This window comes from Chiroxiphia lanceolata, chromosome 13, assembly GCF_009829145.1.
Source record: "Chiroxiphia lanceolata isolate bChiLan1 chromosome 13, bChiLan1.pri, whole genome shotgun sequence".
Lineage (NCBI taxonomy): Eukaryota > Metazoa > Chordata > Aves > Passeriformes > Pipridae > Chiroxiphia > Chiroxiphia lanceolata.
In genome coordinates this window covers 19,646,704-19,666,279 of record NC_045649.1, presented here as the reverse complement: position 1 = coordinate 19,666,279, position 19,576 = coordinate 19,646,704, and the positions used below count along the sequence as shown (strand labels likewise).

Sequence of the window (19,576 nt, the reverse complement as noted above, 5' to 3'; positions counted from 1 at the left end):
AAGTCAATTTTAGTTCTATTTAGTGCAGTTTAATCTTGCTACATTTCAAAGCTCATGCTGCTGTTGGCATTCAAAATAAATCTAAGTACAATGCATACTTTACTCAGCACAAAGGACACACACACAACCTTAAGCAACAGCAAAAAGTAAAGTTCAAAGACCAAACTTAAGCCAGACTTGCAGCTATTTTTAACAAGTGAAGTGGAGGAACTTACAGTGAGATTCCAGTTGATCTGTGGTATCCTCGTGTGAAGGTTTAGGCTGAACAAAAGCAGGAGAGCCCCGGTGACCACGAGGGCACTGCAGCTCACAAACTCAAAGAAGTACAGGCCCTCGCAGGGGGAGCATTCCATGATGGTCTCGATGCAGATGAACGCTGTCAGCGCCAAAACCTGGGAAGAACAACAAGTGGAAAAAAAAATAAATAGATTTCCGCGTTTTGAAAGCAGCCACAAGTATTCCTGAAATTTCCATTGGGAACACGATCAGTTTGCACTCAGGAATGTGTGATTTTAGTTTACAACAGGGCACTGTCTAACAGCAGAAACAAAAGCAAATCAGTGCACGGCTTTGTGGGTTTGTCCCGTTCAACAAAGGGCATTTTAGCAAAATTAACAAGGAGTCTTAACACCAAAGTGGCCAAGAGACCCCAGAAAGCAGGAAACCCCTTCAGGCCACTGGTTCAACATGCAAACAGCACCTCAAACATTTTATTCCATTTTCCACTCGTGATATGCTGTTCCAGAACTAGAAGATGGAATGCATTTGTCTACTGGGCCAACCTCAAGCACAATTACATAATATCAATGTCATGTGATTGTGAAAGACATTTCAACAAAGACATTACTTATAATTCACAACCAGCTGAGATCTAAATCAATTCCAAATAGAACAGATTCAGGATCTCCACCAGTCTCCAAAAATGCCTGCCTTTTTCAAGTTTATCATCATCAATATGCTGTATTTCATATAAAAACATGTTTTATCATTCCCTTATATGACAATAAAACAAGCAGCTCATAGAGGAAGGAAAACCTCCTGGGGCTGCAAACACAAACATGTAATAGGATAATGGTTGGCGACACCAAATTCAGGAGATATCTTGACAGAGTTGACACATGCAGACTTTGACAAGACAAGAGTTTAATTCACCATTTAGGATAAAATGCAAACTCACTATACTTTAAAAAAGTCAGCCCAGCAGACGAAACTAAACTACATAAAAATAAAACCTCAGTATGAGCTACCACTGAGAGCCACGCCAGAGACACCATTAGATCCCCCTGAGAGCACCACAGAGCACACAACTCACACAGTCTGTGTCAGAGTCCTCCTGAAATACAACTGGGAAAACAAAAACAGTGCCATGGATGGTTTGGGTTTGGGTTTTTTTTCATTTTCCAGGGCAAGCAAAGAAGGCCTTAAGACTGTTTTGCTCTGGGTTTCAGGACAACCACTCCCACCCACCCACTTACATTTTTGAGAAAGAATTCTCTTCTTGCTCTGCCACAATATTCTAATGAGGCTGGAGAAGTCAATTCGAGGATGTGAAACTAAAGGAGATGGTTTCCTCAGAGCTAAATATTCCGCAATTTAAATGTTTTGTACAAATAAAAGTTTAAAAGATGATAAAAACCATAATAAAAATCAATTTCTGCTAAATCCTTCTTGGTCAACTTCAATGTATGCTTCACCCATTAGTTTGTCTTTGATTCCTATGACAAAACTAACAAAATGAAGGTGGATTTTGAAAGAAGTTACAATTTTTGTCACCAATACCAACAGTAATTCTAATTAAAGCATAGTATCCCCCCTGCTTCATTTGCCACATACAGTAGCAAATTTAAGTTGAAAAATGGATTAAAACAAAGTAAAACAATTTTAATAAGAAACCTCACACTTGGTTGGAAAGTCTCTCATAGCTCACTGGGCACATGCTCATGAGGAGAGCACATGCCATACTAATTTCTGTCAGCTAACAGAGCAGGGCAATTCCCATCAAACAAATTCTGAATGTATACCCAGTGAGTAAACACTTCAGATTTTAATCTTTGACACTGAATAGCTCCGGAAAAAAAGATCATGCAGTGAAATGGAATATTCAGAAAAGCAGAATCAAAGTCAAAGTATGATTTCAGCAGTGACACACATACAAAAAAACCCTCCTGTTCAGAACACAGCCTGATTTTAAAGTATTAGCATGTAATAATGTTAGCATGTAATTAGCATGTCTGTGAACACAAGCCTCATTACTGAAGATGACACTGAATACAATTTTCAAAAGGTAAAGTTCTAAAAATCAATCTTAGCAGTTTCAGGCAGGATCAATGTCATGTATTCTAAATATTAGCCAGCAAAACTTTAACTTTCAGATGTTCCAATATAATAAAGTCTCTATTTTTCTTGCCACTATTTTGGATCTATTATGACACTTGTAAACTTTTTATTCTTTTAGCAGAAATTCTTCTGCAATATTCACTAGAAATACTGTAGGACAAGCCCCAACAATAGTAGGTTCATTATCTCAAAACATGAACAGCTCTGAATTGTGCTGCCAACACGAGGCTGTGTTGGCCAAAATCTCGGGCACCCCAGTGGCTGTGCTGGGCAGCTGGAACTTGGCACGTGGAGTCTCTGGTGTTCTGCTGATAAAAGTCCCACCCTGACTCTTCTCCACACCAGACAGCACTGCTTCTTCAAGGCTAACACACCCATCGTGCCTATCAAAGCTCAAAAAAGATCAAAGGGTTTCTTGCATCCAGCATTAGAAACTAATTATGTGCTGAAGAGGCACTTGGAGCAATGAACTCTAATAATCATATGATATTTACATATTCCCAGGCTCTGAATTAATAAACTCCAGAGCAACTCTACCTTTAGAGTTCATTTTATCCCTTAAGAAACTATAAAACACATTTACCTGTGACACACCCTTGTTGGTTGTGTACACCTAGGTTTGACTTAATTAAACCATTTCTGATGCAAGTAAAGATGTGCCATCAGTTTAACCACGTCCAGCAGCACCAGGGGACAGTGGTCTGGGGTCTGTTGACCTGCTCAGCAGAGGCTGGGAGAAAACCTCAACTCTTCTCTCTGCTGGAGATCCTGGCTCCAAAGCAGAGGCTGTTCTGGAATATGCACAGTGCCTGACCCTGCACAGAACATTATCACCGAGGGCACTGCACCTGAACACCTCCCAGCTGGGGACAGGGAGGGGACAATACTCCCACACACACAGTTTGCTTCTAGCACTTTGATACTTCAAGTAAGATTCCAACTAGATGTGTTACTGTTTTTCTTGCAATAAAAATACATCTCACCCCTCTCAAAGATTATCCACCCTGCCAGTGCTACGGTGCTTTCTGTTACCTGCCCATTATTTGTATGACAACAAAGCTATGAAAAAAAATGAAATCCAAATTAAACACTACATCAAAAAAAAGCCACCTTCTCACAGAAACTTCCCTTTTCCTAATCACAACAAAAATCTCAGGTCTTCAATACAAAATCCTTTCTCTTTGAAACATGAGGTAATCTTGTTCTCCTACACATTTATGAACTTGCCAGCAGCATCCTTCCAATTAACTACAAGTAATACGAATCTGCTATTAAAACATACCAGTTCCACTTTCACTGACCATTCCCTCAGAGATTAATCTAATTTTGTTTTAAATAAAGAAGCAAATCACTCTGAACACATGAAATGAAAGTGAATACATGGGGTTGATTCTACAACCCTGCGACTTACTCAGAGAGCTACAACACTTGAAAGTGTTGTGTAAATGCTGCCACTTGAGCCAAAGCAGCTTGTCAAAGGTCACAGCCCAGCCAATGAGCAAGTTCATTGAAAAAAAAAAAAAGAAAAAAAGAATGTGTTAACATTTATTTTCTCGGTATTTTTAAATTTATGAAACAAGTCATTTATGAGACAGGGTGCACAGATGAGGCAGTGAATTAACACAGTTCTGCCACCCAGATATCCCTTATGACACGGCCACAGAGCAGACTGAGGTGCCCCAGAATGTCCCACTGCAAACTGCAGACACACCAAAATTCAGGCTTGGGCTCAGCTCACTCACCCTATTTTCTGAGGGACTTCAGTGCAGGTTCAGTGCTCATTTTCTCCTGTTCCCACATAGATCTTTGTAACTATAATGAAAACACCTCCTTTCTCACCTGTGTTTACCTCCACTCCCTGTCTGACCACCCATCAGTGCCCACCAAACAGGTTCATCTACACACAGCTCACATCTCACCAAGGCTCAAAGACCTAAAAAGTCACTTCTCCAGAGCTTCCTATGCTCTTCCCTCTGCAACACCACACATTCAAGATAGAACTGGTGCCATGCTGGCTACACACACCGCCCTGGGAAGAGCAAGGAAGGACCAGGACCCTCCAGCCCCCGGGAAGCCCCCACGCTCCATCCAGAGTGGCACTGCCCCGGGTGACAGGCACAGAGCTACACCAGAGAGACCCCTCCACTGCTAAAGCTCTGCCCTTGCTTTGGAACACTCAAGAAACCAAGATCCAGGATCCTGTGTCTGCCTCCCACCACTGCAGTTCCAACACTAGTTAAAAAAATCAGAAAACCAAAGCAACAGCATCGTATCAGAGCACAGGCCTCAGCGAACAGAACACTGCCATTTGTCCAACACGGGAGACAAACCCCCCACTTTCAAATCACACATCTTTTCATAGTTCAGGGTGATGAGATTTTACAAGTTTTTCCACAAGCAGAAGTTTCAAGGTTGGTTTACCAAGGAAAAATGAGAAGTTGAATGTGGTGGAGATCTCCTCTTACATGAATTACTGCTCTCTCCCACAAATAACACAGCTACAGCTTTCTCGGGCCCAGGCAACCAAGCTAGTTTTCTCTGACGGATAAAACAAACCTTTTCATCGGTTTTTCTCCACACCAAATACTTTGGAGAGCTTTCTATTTCACCCCAATTCTTCCAATACCCTAAGATTTTTATAGCACTCTTTTATTACTGTATTTCTCTTTTTAACATTTGCTTTTGGTTTCTCTTCTACTTCCACTCTTCTTGAAGTAACTCCAGTGGATATTGCATCAGAACACAACTTTGTTGTGATGGAAACATCTGCTCACTGCACTGGATGCTCAGCTCCATGCAGAGGCATCCTGGGCTCCCTGTAGTGTCACCTTTGTCCTGAACAGAGAGATGCAGGAGTGTGGTCACCAAAGCAGGATCCCAAAGAACGGGGTAAGCTCAGGATAAGCTGAGCTGGGTGTGCCCAGTGTGTGAGTGCAGCTCCAGCTCTGGGACAGACAAACACGTCCTGCCCTTCATCCACCACCTCCCACCACCACAGAACCAAAGGCAGAAGGAAAAACCTCCAAGCAGAGGAATAAGGATGAGATGTATTTCCCAATAATGACTTTCTGTGCTTTTAGCCTTGAACAAACTGGCAAACTGTCACCCAGTGTTATGTTTGGGATGTCTGGCACTGCCAAGGTAACTCGGGCACAGTGCAAGGCTCTGGCACTTGTATCAAACACCACTGAGCCCCCAGTGCTGCTCACTTGGAGAGAAACAGCCCCTCACTGGAGGGGGAGGAAGAGACCACAATTTGGGGCCATGGAATTCCTAAAAGAGAGCCTCTACACTGGGATCCAATGTCCTTAAAGTCAGCCACATTAGACTCCTACCATGACTGTATCCATCTAAGCTTTCCTGCAAATTCCCCTGGAGAAGGGCCCTTAATGAAGAAATCATCTGCCCCGGGGCTCTGTAAATGGCTCATATTTACATCACTTTCTTGGCAACACAGGCACATCAGACATAAAACACCACATCTCCCCAAAATGGAGAAAATGTGTTGTGACAGGCACCAACCCTGAAAAAAGAGTTTTTAGAAGGTTGCTAACGGTGTATTTTTCCTGTCAGAATATGCTGTGTTATATTTTTCAAGAAAATAATCAAAGAACTTTGCACTCAAAAAAAAAAAAAAGACAGTTCTGCAATGAAAACAAAGTAAAAAATGAGTTTTCCTGTTTATCTAAAACATTACCACAGAAAGCCTTATTGTGTGGTTAAATGACATAATTATGCATGATTTCCAAAAAAACACAAAATGGTCAGCATTTTTTCTGCCTGAAAAACACCCACAGAATTTTAGGAAGAATGTCACACTACCAAGACATTTTTACATCCAGACTGTTTAAATTAATGGTACAGCAGAATACACATGCAGAAAATAGGGAAGAAATATACTGCTTTTACACCACTTAAAGTATCTGAAGACATTAGACTTTCTTGAATTAAAATCGAGATTTATTGTTCTCATTTACTTGGCCCAGCAGTCCCAACTTTATGCATGAAACCAAGTGGGTCTCATTCCTTGTAAAGCACACGCATTTCCCACATCTAAAACAGCTGGCACAGATATGAATATTTGGGATCATATGGCTTAAACCAGTCCTGCTCCTCCTGCAGGAAACCATCCTTTACCCTAAGCGGGAGAATGACTGATTTCCCACCTGCTCCCAGTCTGCATCCTCAGGACTAAATGAAATGTGCTATTAACTCTGGTAATAGGACTGCAAGGAGCCTTAAATCACAAAGGAACACTGAACTTTCCTTACAAGATAGAAAGTTTAGGAAAACAACACTTACCAGAGGGAAGCTTAAGCACCATCCATGATTCAGCACCCTGGATAAACTAAATTGCGCTCTAATGGCACAAATACAACACTGAACAAATCCACAGAAATTCAACCAGGCCTCCCAGTCCAACTCTCATCCAGTTTTGGTCATGGTGGTAGAAGTAACAGCAAAAAATTCGGATTTCAGTTCTTCATTGCACCTCTGGTGCTGCAAAGTGTGCATTATTTCTTAGTTCACGTTTGGCCTTAACATGGCAAGACTTCAGCACATTAAATATTGTGGAATCTTTACTAAATTAGTTGATCTTTAGCCACCTCCAGAAGTTTTCTATAATCCTTGATTCTGCTACTGCCTCTCAATTTAGGCAAAAGACCAATTCTAAATACAGAACATACTGCTGAGCCCAGAAACAATTTGAGGGTGCACTGGGAGAAAGGGTCCTACTTGGGAATGAGGGTAATCAACACTCAAAGCTCACACAATGGCATGAGAGTTGTTTTGAAACATTAAGGACACCAAAACCCATGCTTATTCTAAAAACCAAAATAATTAATTGGACTGAACTGAACAGAAGAGATTCTCAATTGGCTAAAACAGAAATGCATCAATTCTAAAAGTGAGCTTAATCACAGGATCTAGAGCAAAAAAACAGCTACAGACACGAGGTGGTGACTTATTTCCTGCCAACTATGCACTAGTGCAGTGTTTCACTTATTGCTTGGACACACTTATACAACAAACATTCTTATCTGCTAGATAAATGTAAAACCAATTGCACTTCAAATATCATTAAACACATGGTAAGTTTTAACAGAAAAAAACATAGTTCTTCCTAACAAAAAAAAAAAAACCCAAACAAACAAAACCCAAAGAAAAATCTCACCCTGTTGACGTGTATTTCAGATTTTATCCAACAAGCAGATGACCAAAAGAGCCACAGAACAGAATCTAAGGCACATTGCAAGGAGGTATTTGTTTTAGGCACACGACATTTCCTCACAGAATCCTGAGGGTCATTCAAATACACCTTCCAGAGCAGACAAAAAAAGAATGTAACATGCCACCTGTTCCATAAACAAAAGACCACCAGCAGTTAGTTTTTAGCAACCCCGCCCTACAGGAAGGTTCATCTGAAGACCATAAAGAGCCATCCTTTAAACAAAGGCAAGCAAAACATGCAAAACAAAACTGGTTTCTCCCACCAATTCCTCTCCACAGGAACCTGTGCCTCCAGTCCCCAGAAACTACAATTCATGTGTAGCATAAATCAAAGTATTTTCATAAGCAGCAGGTCCTTCAAGACAATAATGAACAGAATTCCAACATACCCAGTTCCACATTTCTAACTTTCCCATTCATATGCTACATGAATCACTTCATTCCTGAGCAACCCAGTGAAATGAAGAGCTCATGAATGGAAAGGTTTACTCTGTATCTACAGTACACTGAATTGTGCCAATGGCACAGTGAGTGCTCAGCAGACAACTATAGGAAGCAGATGGTTCTTCCCCCCCTTTTCACCACATCCTGATTTTTGAGGCTTAATCCTCCCATCCATTGTCTCAGTCATTGTGACAGACATCTGCAGGCACAGTTTGTTACAGCCACCTCTAATTCCCAAACACCACGAGCTCGTTTGTCCAACAGTGCAACCCATGGCAGGTTCCTCCCAGGCAGCTGCAGCTCCCAAAGGTCACACCATACAAACAGTGCCCCGGTGTGCTGGTGAAAACCATCGTTAAACCCTGCACATCACACAGCAGGGGAAATTCTTAAACAGTAAGACTACCCAACTCAGTTCCTTCAAGTCCAATTTTAGCACCATTTGATCAGCATTTGCAGCTCATGTTCTTAGTCAAGATAGGGAAAAATAGGGCAAAAAACCCATCATGCATTTGGTGCTGCACTGAATATAATTTTGTATATATTTAATCATCTGCATCTTCCTCAGCCACTGCTGTAAGTAGTGGGGGCAGAAAGGAAAATAAAATATTTTGCCATTAGTCCCCTTTGCTGCTATTCCTACTCGTGCTTTACTACAACAGTAACACAGAGTAAACACTGACTACAGGCAGCAAAATGGGGAATAAATGTTGCTTAACTACTGAGTTCAAATTAGTAATGAAGGCAGGGGAAAAAAACAGCTTCCTTAAAAATCCTTGGCAATCCTTGTTACTCTTACAGACTGATATAATCATGTCACTGAAGTCACCAGGTCTGCATAAGCATTTAGGAGCTGGTTGATAACAACTCTGTGGGATGCTCATGTCCAGGAGAGGTACTTCCCTCTACAACATCCAACTTGCCATCCTCAACCTTCCAGCAAGGCTGAAGTGTCCCCTCCAGTCCATTTCCTGGCATCTTCTATTAAATCAAGTTGTAAGAACTCATATCTCACCATATCTTTGCTATTTAACCAAAGTGGGGAGATACAGTGACCCTGTTTTGTCCTGAGGCTGCACACACATGTTCTGTGTGACACACACGTGCTCTCTGCTGGAACACACAAAGTCACTGAGATTGTGTCTGCATGATGTTGAAATAAAATAATTTAAAAAAAAAAGCTGTTGCTTCATTCATGAGAATTCTCTACTCAGCTCTTAAAAACAGAGAAAAATCAACACTTCTGATCTGGCTTTGTGTTCCCATTCACGTTGACAGCCCAGTCTGTGCTGGAAACCTGGCTAGTCAAAACAATATTAAAATACAGGACTGAAAATCTGGTAACAAGCAGTCAGATAAATTAAATAATGTGTTAGTTTTAAGAAGTAAATGTGTACTCACACAATTTGTCAAGTATTTGATCTGCACAGCCTCTAGGTTAACAAGCCTATTTGGCTCCTTTAAAAAGCAAAAGTTCTATTTTAACACTATCAGAATCAGTGCATACCCTTTAAAACCCCATTTAATCTCAATTATGAGTAAACATCAAACATCCCACAAATACTAAAACAAGAAAGGAATTTTAATGAGAAAACAATCAAGAACTTAAAGTAGTCCTGAGGAATCCGTGGAAGTTTTTTGGGTTTTTGTTGGAAGGAAATGGTGCAAAACGTCCTTGCAATCCCAATGTTCCCAAGATTGCAATCCGAAGGCCCCCTTAGATGCCATGCCTTAAAAGGCAAAAAGAGTCTAGACGTGCTGGTAAAACAGAACATTAAAAAAAGAGATGTAGGCCAGCACATGAAAGAGCCCTGCCAGCTGTCCCGGGGAACAGTGAAACCTCCAGCCCTGTTTACACACTCTGAGACGGGAGATACAGCAGGAACCCAACCAAGGGAGAAAGAGCTCCCAAACCCTCACTGCGTAACTGCCAACCCACCTACTCGGATTTTATAACTCCAGAACAGCTCTGCAGACTGCAAACAACCGGGCAGGCTGCACCCGGGCTGTAAAATGTTGTTAACACCACAAAAGCCTCTGCCCTCACCTCCTCGTCACTGCTCCCACTGCACAGCCACCAGGAACTGCAGAGACTCAGCACCCCGAGGACTCCTGGAACTGCACTTCTCCCAAAATAACTTTAAAATGTTACTAAGCGATAATGGCATATAAAATTTAAGTATTGCAGTGCTTAATAAAAGGTTTCATCTACATTAGATAAAAAGTTTCTAAATGCAACAATTAGTTTTTTTTAGGAGAGCATGTGATCAAACAACTAAATTTCTTCACAACATTCAAGTGGCAATTTCAGCTTCTAGCATGAAAATAATTTCCTAAGACAGAAGTTACTCAAGCTTATGAAAGACTTGTAGAGTTTAAGCATTTCATAACATTCCCAACCACACTCGTTGCTTTCCTGCATGAGCATTTCAGTTTAAAAATGTACAAAAGTAGAGAAACTTCCTAATATGGAAATGGTGGTAGTCAATTCATAAAGTAATTTGGAAAAAACCTGCCAGACCTGTTCTGAGCAGTGCTGTATCACTGGCACATTTACAGTCTGAAAATAACAACGTTTGGCTTCAGTGGAAGTTCCAGCAGAAGCATCACCATATGCAGCTCCAGACACAGCACAGGACGTGTTTCTACACTGGCCATGGGGATAGTGGGCTTTTAAACTGTCCTGTAATTAAAGAAACAACCACAAACCAGTTCAGCTCACCTTCAACCTGAACATTGTCAATGTACATACCAGCTACAGAAAACTTAAAGACGTGTCAAGCATCAACACCTGAATATCAAGTTACACATTAAAAAAAGTTTAATTGAAACACTTGTCTAGGTAAAAACATTTCTTCCCCAAGCTAAGGCATTAAGCACCAGAGCCTTAATTACAATTCATTAAACAGAACAGTCAGAAATCTGACACTCTGAGGTACAGCTTCCAGTTTAATTTGCACTGAGTGAGGTTAGAACAGCAGAAGTTCCTCTGCTTTCCTGAACCCACCTTGGGGACAGTTTGGGCTACACCAGCTCTAACACCTCTTTGCCCACAGTCAGTAATATTTCTGACCCATCTTTCCTCCTCTCATGATTGTATGTTCTTGCACCTATTCTACAAGTTGGTGTTAGCCACCCCTTGCTTCTGTTCTAACCCCATCCTGGAGCTGATGGTCCAAGTTCCAGAGAAACCTAAACATTATTTCCATCTGAGAAATAGGTGACTTTTGTTTTAAAGGGGAAAGCACTTTTTTAATGCAGCTCTAATAAGTGGCACAGAGGAACAGCAGCTGACCCACTGTTAAAATGTCTCTTCACTGTGCACCTCATTCTCTTTGTACACAAAATCTCAGTACAACATTATCTACTGAGGTCTAGGCAGATGTTTCTGAAATGCAATTCTGAGCACAGGACGATGGCTGCTGAAAAGGGTGCAAGTTGATTTGACAAAACGGTGCATTCACTCTCATCAGAAGTCACAGATTCCTCCTATACTGGTAACATTACAAGCAAAACACAACCTCTTAGATTTCTAGTCCTTGTCTTATCTCAAGATGATAATCAAACCACTAGGGAGCCTCAACAACAGAGGACATCACCAGAAAGATTACGAGCGATGAAGGGAGCTTTCCAAATATTAACACCATTAGAACTAGATTAGTGCAGTGCATCTATTACCATTACATTGGTTCATAATGGGAGGAAAAAAATACAGCATACTGTGTACAGAAATCAAAGAACTTTCTTCTGAAAGCAGAATTTGAAACATTTCACCATCTTAGAGAAAAATTTCTACCAGGAATTTGGAGTTTACTGACAGTAGGACACCAGCCCATGGCCAGATGGTAGTTAAGACACATCATGAAAGAAACCAAAACCTAATCACCTTTCTGTGGGAAGACAACCACAGTCATTTCTTTAGTTGTACACAGAAACAATAAAAAAGCAAAGCCAAACAGAATAATCTCCTCATTCTTCCCTGGCAAATGGTAGGATAAAAATACCATCACACAGCAAAGCAGACCCACAACACTTAAAGAGAAACCTTTCTGAAGGGAAATCAGGAGTTTCAGAGACACTGAAGGGACATGGGTTACCTCCAGAGGATTTCTAAGCATATTTGTGCATTACAAATGTGATCCTTCTAATCCTATATTATAAAAGCCTTTTACTAAGGCCAAATGCCAAAGATCACCTGTATCTGCTGTCACACTCAACATCAACTTAACAGGCAGCTACAAATACCACTGAGAATCAAAGTTCAGTATATGACACACAAAAATCACAAGGATTTCTCACATAAACACACATTTATTGTTTGGAATCTATAAAAGAATAAAAGAAGGATGACACAGTTAATCACAGAATGACTATAAATTACCAATGCAATCCTAGGATGAAAGAGGAGGCTTGAGAAGTGACAATATCATCCACACGGGTAAGACACACCTGAACAGTCCCCTCCTGCTGAGAAACCATCCCCTCAGTCAGGTGGGTGGGGCAAGGAAGGGCATCTTGATGGTCCCAAGAGCAGACAGTCCCGCTCAGCAGAGTCCAAATCACTCTGTCCTGCCTTGTGCAGCAACGTGAAGGCTGAGGGCAAACACTGCTTCCAATGCCCAAGGAAGTAAGGAGCAGGTACAGAAGTGGCAACGTCAGCACAAGAACAACTATCTATAAATTTGCTAGAACTAAGTTCACACAAAAAAACAGGAAGGTTTCTGTACCTCCAAAGTGCAGAATAAATGGACAAAAGCTAACTTTAAGGTGAAACCTGTGGACAAAAAGGGCAGGTATAGGGCTGCCTGGGGCCCAAAGCTGCCCTAGAAGCTCAGACATGTCCTGCAGTGCTCTGCCTGCACCGAGAGCTTCACAACAAGGACCCACTGACTGCCCTGGGCTGACTGAGCACAGACTGTCCCCTCCTGCCCTCTGTCACACACCCAGACCAAGCCCCTGCAGCCCAGGTAACACCCCACTGACACAAACCCAAACCTCACAGCAACCAGTGCAAAAGCAATCTCAATTTACTCACACCGATTCAGTGGCCAGCTGCCACTTCTCTGATTTACAGAATGCACCCAGCTCCCTGCTCCAGCCCCCATTCCCAGTCAGGAATCACAACGCTGGGAGACCCGGGGGAATGGAGCAGGGAAGTCAGACATGCCCTACAATGTGACACATCAGACATGGGGGCGAGCTTGGAGGCTCCATCTAATCCTCCCCTCTACATGTGATCAGAGTGAGATGTTGAGCTGAAGGCATCAGAAGGCAGAGATAATTAAATATGACATTACTGAACACCTCATAGTAGCTTTCAACCAGATTCTACCAGTTAGCAATTAGTTTACTCCTTGGAACATAGATGTTGTTACTCTAATTTTCTAATATAATTAACAATGAGAATTCTCAATAGTCTTATAACCCATGTAGAGGTGTATTGCTGACTTTTGAATTTTGTTTTCTCCATTGCAACAGAACCTGATAGCAAAGAGTTTTACTGTAGTCCTGGCCTCAGTAACCAACTTTTGAATATGGAAATGTATAATGACTGTAAGCCACAAAACAACTTTTTCCAAGTCTCCACCAATGAAGATGGAACTTTTTATTCTGAAAATTGTGAACATATGAACTGTTATTCCCACCAGATTTCACTCAGCTCAGACTCCTGCCTCCCCTGACAGGCAACATCATATGCTATAGGCAACAGGACAAAAGCAAGCACGGAGTGATCCTTCCCAGGGCACTCAGCAGCAGCTCACAGACCTCCCAGGCTGCAGAATTATCTTCTTTAAAAGGAATCTCGGATGGATTTCTGCAGCATTTGGAGCAAACACTTGCAGACAGCAGTGTCTGGGGCTGTCTGAGCCCCAGCAGCCATCACTAACCACTGCATACAGGCTACAGGCTTTCCATCTTCTGCTCCTGCCACCAGGAGGTTGCTCTGTGATGCCACTGCTCCAGTTAAACCATCCCTAACCCCCACCACTGCAGGAACTGGCCAGGACAACCTTCCACATTAACTGGCCCAGCTGTTAAAGGTGACACATGTTACTTTAAATCAAGTGTCTGTGCAAACCTGGTAGGATCCTGGTGAGAACCAATGGGGCTCCCAACAGGATCCTGCCTGTTTCCTCATAACTCATCTGGTGTCCTCAGGAACAGCCCACTCACAGCTACAGCTCCCAGAGAAACTGAGCAGCAGGGAATATTCTCATGGCTCACCATGGGAATTCCAGTGGGAAATACATCTAGATCCAATTTTAATGACATTAAGACCCTTGAAGGTGCAGAATTACAACAAGCAAGAAAAAAACAATAATGTATTTAAAACAGCTGAAGAGAAAACTAAAACGAAGGGAGGGGGAAAGAAAGCAGGCAATCTCATCTAAAGTGAAACTATTCCCAGCAAACAGGAGGTACCTGCCAACCAGCCTGTCTCTTTTGGATGACAGCAATGGGCCCCTCCTGATTCCTCACACAGTAAACACCTTTCTTCAGCAAGACCACTAAGGAAAGGGAGGGACTGTCCTTAGGAAGTTCAAGGGAATGGGGGAAAAGTACTGAAATAAAAGAAATCATTTGAGAATAATCATAGCAAAGTTCCAGTGATATCCATTTGATTACTGTGTAATAGTCTCCATGGGAAGTATTAAAGCCATCAAAAGTATGAGAAACAAATTCATGCCAGAGAGTGATAAGAATAAACCCTAAAGAGCATTCCTGCTCTGCTCCCCAAGGGCAGCTGTCTGCTCTCTCACACCTTCTACAGGGCAAGGTACTACTCCATTTAAATGCTGGAAAGTCAGCTGAGACAGTTTTCCCCAAAGGAAAAACACCTCTTTGGTCAGCACACAAGTGGACTGGCTTCTCCCTGACTTTCATTGCTAGTTCAGACTCTCATTAAAATAAAAAGGCACAAAACAAACAGGAGAGCTCCAAGCTACTTTAAGTCTTCCCCACCCTTCATTTCCCTTTGTGTTGTTCACTTCCCACCTGTCCAGTGACCCCCATCAGGTGTCTCAGCCACCCCAGGGCCCTGAACACTTCTTTGCTGAGATGGTCCAACACTCACCATCTTCCTTCAAGCTGCTGCTTTAAAAGAGGCTGCATGCCCAGTTCCAGTAGATCCCAATAAACACACACACAACTATTTCAACAGAACAGCAAGATACAGGCAAGAGAGCTCCTTCTCAAAAAGCTCACCCACCTAAATATAACATTTTCAAAAAGAGGGAAAGGGCTCAACACTGAGCTGTTCCACATGGCCCTTTCCCTCAGTGTCCCTCGCATGGCTATTCCTGACCACTGGCAGGCAGATCCGAGGACTGTAACTGTTCAGCTTGGCCATGAAGAGGAGTAAGAAGCCCTAAATCATAGAGTTTTCTCAGTCTGCAGACCCAATCTAAACAAAAACCAGAATGCTGTTCAACCCTTCCTGGGAGTCAAGGGAAAGCAAGCCAAACCAGGCTCAGAAATAAGCTGCACAATACTACACATGAAACATTAACATAACCCATTATGTTGGTGCCCCTTTAAAGGACACTTTAGGGCATATTCTGTTGAAATGTTAATAAATGAGTTTAAACTACTGTCCCCTCTAGCAGCACTTAAATTACTCCATACACCTCAAATGTCATACTGCTTTCCCTCTTGTAACAGCTCCTTTATTTGAATCAATAAAGAGAAATCTACAACAAAAGAACCCTACACCTATTTTCCTATTTTCCATGACGTGGGTTTTCCCCCCTTCTCTGTTCCTTCCGCTTCTGACGGTCAAACATGGGCCTCTGGAAGAAGAGCCATCCAAGCCACAATGTCCAAGAGTTATCCTTCACACACAGCACCACTGGTCAGTTTGTGGAAAGCCCTTCAACCCAAGATTAGAACAAACTGCAATGTTTGCCTTGAGCTGATACTTTTGCCTGCCAATCATGTATGTATTTTAAGACAAATCCTGATGCTAAATGAAGCACATGCATTGTAATCTTTCCCGTAACATTCTTTTTACTGGAATATATTTAGAGCTTTTTTATCTCAACCAATACTTGTCTTTTTTAATTTGTGTGCAACAAAGGGAGTTCCTCCTTGTTCTTAAGAGACAGAGTTCTACACAATGGACTTTGATACATTTCAGTTCCTACACAGTATTTTTGCAAAGGCATTATTAAACATTATAATTAAAATAATTATACTTGGTAAATAAGCAACTGTGGAACGTGCTCCCTCTTCTTTCTTTTCCAGTACTGCTCAGTTTTCTACTGGTTTGCTGCTCTACCAGTCATTACCAGGAATTGGATGGGGCTGCTTTTGAGGACAACTGTGCAGAAACTAAAGGTGTTGAGCTGGTGCACAGGCTTCCACTCTACAGTAGTTAATTTAATTTCTCATTAACTTCTGACCCTCTGGACTCGTCCACTCCGTAGGAACCACGTGCAATAGCTCAGCTCACTTTAATAACAGGGCACAAAACACGACTCAGTTCCCCTGACGACACTGCTGTGCACTCATCATCTCCCTAACAACATCCTGGGAGCAGCAAAGTCTTTGTCCAAAGAGAAGAAAACGTCTGTAACTCCAGCACACTGTCGTTTCCCCTTTGTCTTTCCTTACATCACTTAAAAACTTATGAGGTCTACTTCATGCATCTTTGGAATTTGTTCCAAGCAAGTCAGAGTTTAACAATACAGGATTCACTTACAATCAGTAATTGCTCATTTTAATGACAAGTTTTCAACATGACTTGCCACAGTTATTAGTGTACTACAGAAAGGATCTGCAGTAGGAACTGAAACAAAAATCCCCAGGGCAGATTATTTCAGTGTATTAGGCAGCACCACCCCAGGATTTCTACCACATGGCCAGTTTTTCACAGTTCAAAGACAGGTAGATGTTGCACAGTGATGACAGATCCTTTGGCTCCAGTCCTGAACACACACAATGCAAACACTGCTGTTCCCTGTTGTTTGACTACTGAGGTAACACGCTCGTTGCTACCACTTGCAGACCACAGATTCTATTCTCCACTGAGGAGACGAGAAGAAAACAAATCACACTTCCAGATTCTGGATTCGACTGGGCATTCATAAAAACTGATCACACGTTCGTCACCACAGTCCCCTATAACCTTGTGGCACAGCTGAAGCAAGGACATTTTCAATGTGTTTTACACCAAACCTGCATGTGCAAGCTTTGCCTTGTGCTAACCAGCTGTGGTTTTAAATGCTGGAGTTACATGCATGAAATATTAAAATGTTTCTGCCATCACAGTCCTCAAAGAACTCATCCATTTTAAGTTAAAACTGCAAGAAGTTACTTAAAAATTTATTTCAAACTTACTGCCATTTTCATGAAACACCTATTTTCAAATATCCCGAACAACACCCATGTTGATTTGAAAAATATTAACATCAAAGTGACTCGGAAAACGGATCAGATAAAGGTAAACATCAGCATCAGCACCACGAAAACTGCGGAAACACTTGGGTGTCACTGAACGTTTCACTGCTCCCAGACCTGCAGGGGCTCCCTCGAACCGACCAGCTCAGGTGTCCCGAGGCACAGGAACAAACACGGCTCACGGCTCATTTCACAATACGAACACGCACGTCTCATGTTCGGGGTTTTTTTAAGGGTTTATTTCCTTTTACTCGGTGCACTTAAGAGAACTCCAGCCTGTTACGGCAGCAGGGAAGCGAGTGCCGTGTGAGCTCCAAGTGGATCCAAGGACAACCCGCGCCCGCCGCGGGGACCTGGGGACCCTCACCCGGGGACCCTCACCCGGGGACCCTCACCCGGGCAGGGCCGGGCGGTGCCTCCGGACACCGCGACGCCCCTCCACAGCGCGAGAAGGTTCAGTATTTACTGCTGAGAAGTTGCCTCTGCAGTTCCCTGCCCCGTACAACCCCCGCGGCGGCGGGTCCGTGTAACACGCCCGTGACCAGGGGCACACACGGTGTGCGGTGTGTTCCTGCAGCCCGGCAGCGCCCGGCCGAGCGGCTGCGCCTGCCCCGCACCCCGGGCCTGACCCCCACCCGGACCCGCGGCAGGGCCGGACCGACCCCGGACCGACCCCGGGCAGGTCCCTGAGGGGAGTTCTCGCATCTCCCCTTCCCGGGGTCCTCCCGCTGCCCGGGCCGTACTCACCACCTCGGCCACCTTCATCCTGCCCAGGGTGCCCCGCAGGTAGTCCAGGTCGCAGCGGAGGCCGCCCAGCCCGCGGCGCTGGCTGACGGGCTCGGTGGTGGGCTGGTAGGGGCTGCTGGCGGCCGAGATCATGGAGGCGCTGGACGCCTCGCCGTCGAAGCCCTCCAGGTCCTCGCCGTTCCTCATGGTGCCGGGGCCGCCGGGGCCGCGGGCCCGGCCCAGCGCCGCGCTCAGCTACGGCCGCGGGCGCTGCATGGCCGCCCCGAGCCGGGCCGGGCCGGGCCGGGCCGAGCGGGGGCCGGGCGCTGCCGCCGTGCCCCGCAGCCGGGCGGGGTGGGGTCCCGGGGCGGCGAGAGCAGCCGAGCGGTGCCCGGGGGTGCCCCGGAGCGGAGCGATGTCCCGGAGCCCTGCCCGCCGTCCCCGCCCCGCCGCTCGGGGGCGCGCCCGGCTCCGCCCGTCCCGGTCCCGCTCCAGAGCCCGGTCCCGACCCCACAGCACAGCCCGGTCCCGACCCCACAGCACAGCCCGCTCCGAGCGGCGCCGCCGCGGCCGCTCCTCCCCCTGCGCTGAGCGGAAAGGGCGGGCAGAGCCGGCCCGGAGGGCGCGGGGCCGGGCGGGGCCTGAGCTGCGACCGCCCCGCGGGGACCGCACCTGGAACGGGAACGGGCAGGGACCGCACCTGACCGGGAACAGCGACAGCACCGCTCCCGACCGCACCGGAGCGGGAACAGCGACTGGGCCGGGACGGACCGCACCAGACCCGGGAACCAGGGACGGACCGCACCTGACCAGAGAACCGGGCAGGGACCACACCTGACCCGGGAACAGCGACAGGACCGGGGCTGGGGACGGTCCCGGTGTCCGCCCGGCCCTCGGGCACTGCCGGGGCTCTACAGGCGCTGATGGTGGTGCCGAGGCTGCGAAACCCAACGCTGCTGACACACCCGAAATGCACCCGCAGCTCGTCCCGAGCACAGCGCTGAGCTCCAGTCCCAGTGCTGAGCTCCAGTCCCTGCCCCGAGCACAGCCCCGAACTCCAGTCCCTGACCCGAGCTGCTGTCCCTGCCCCGAGCTGCAGTCCCTGCCCTGCCCGGCACTGCCTCTCTCCTACACTGACCCGCACCCGCAGAACTTCCAACAGCGGAAACCTCCAGAGCATTCTTCCACCAGTGTCACCTTTAAATGTTTCTAAATAGTGACATTTTCCAAGCAAACAGTCTTTACTGGCTCTAAATCACCTTTTGGAGGCACTCTCTCTCTCGCTGTGTCACCACAAATAAGGAGAAATTGCAACATGACCTGGCAGATCCAGGTGAGTGAAATGCAGCTGTGCCACAGACGGAGCTGAAATGAGAGTGCTCAGTGTTGTGTCCTGTGATCTGCCAGGTTATCAGCCAGGTCCCTGCTCCTGTCCGTG

General features: G+C 44.9%; 1 protein-coding gene across 1 annotated transcript in view; it reads right to left on the bottom strand.

Moving 5' to 3' along the window:
• Window positions 1-18,346, bottom strand: part of CMTM4 (CKLF like MARVEL transmembrane domain containing 4) — a 36,898-nt gene extending 18,552 nt beyond the window's left edge. Inside the window, exons 1-2 of the mRNA XM_032701335.1 lie at window positions 18,160-18,346; window positions 216-392 (exon numbers count right to left, since the gene is read on the bottom strand). Of these exons, the coding sequence (XP_032557226.1) occupies window positions 216-392; window positions 18,160-18,345 (363 nt within the window). The 5' untranslated portion in view covers window position 18,346. The remainder of the gene's footprint in view (window positions 1-215; window positions 393-18,159) is intronic.
• Between the last annotated feature and the right edge of the window lie 1,230 nt (window positions 18,347-19,576).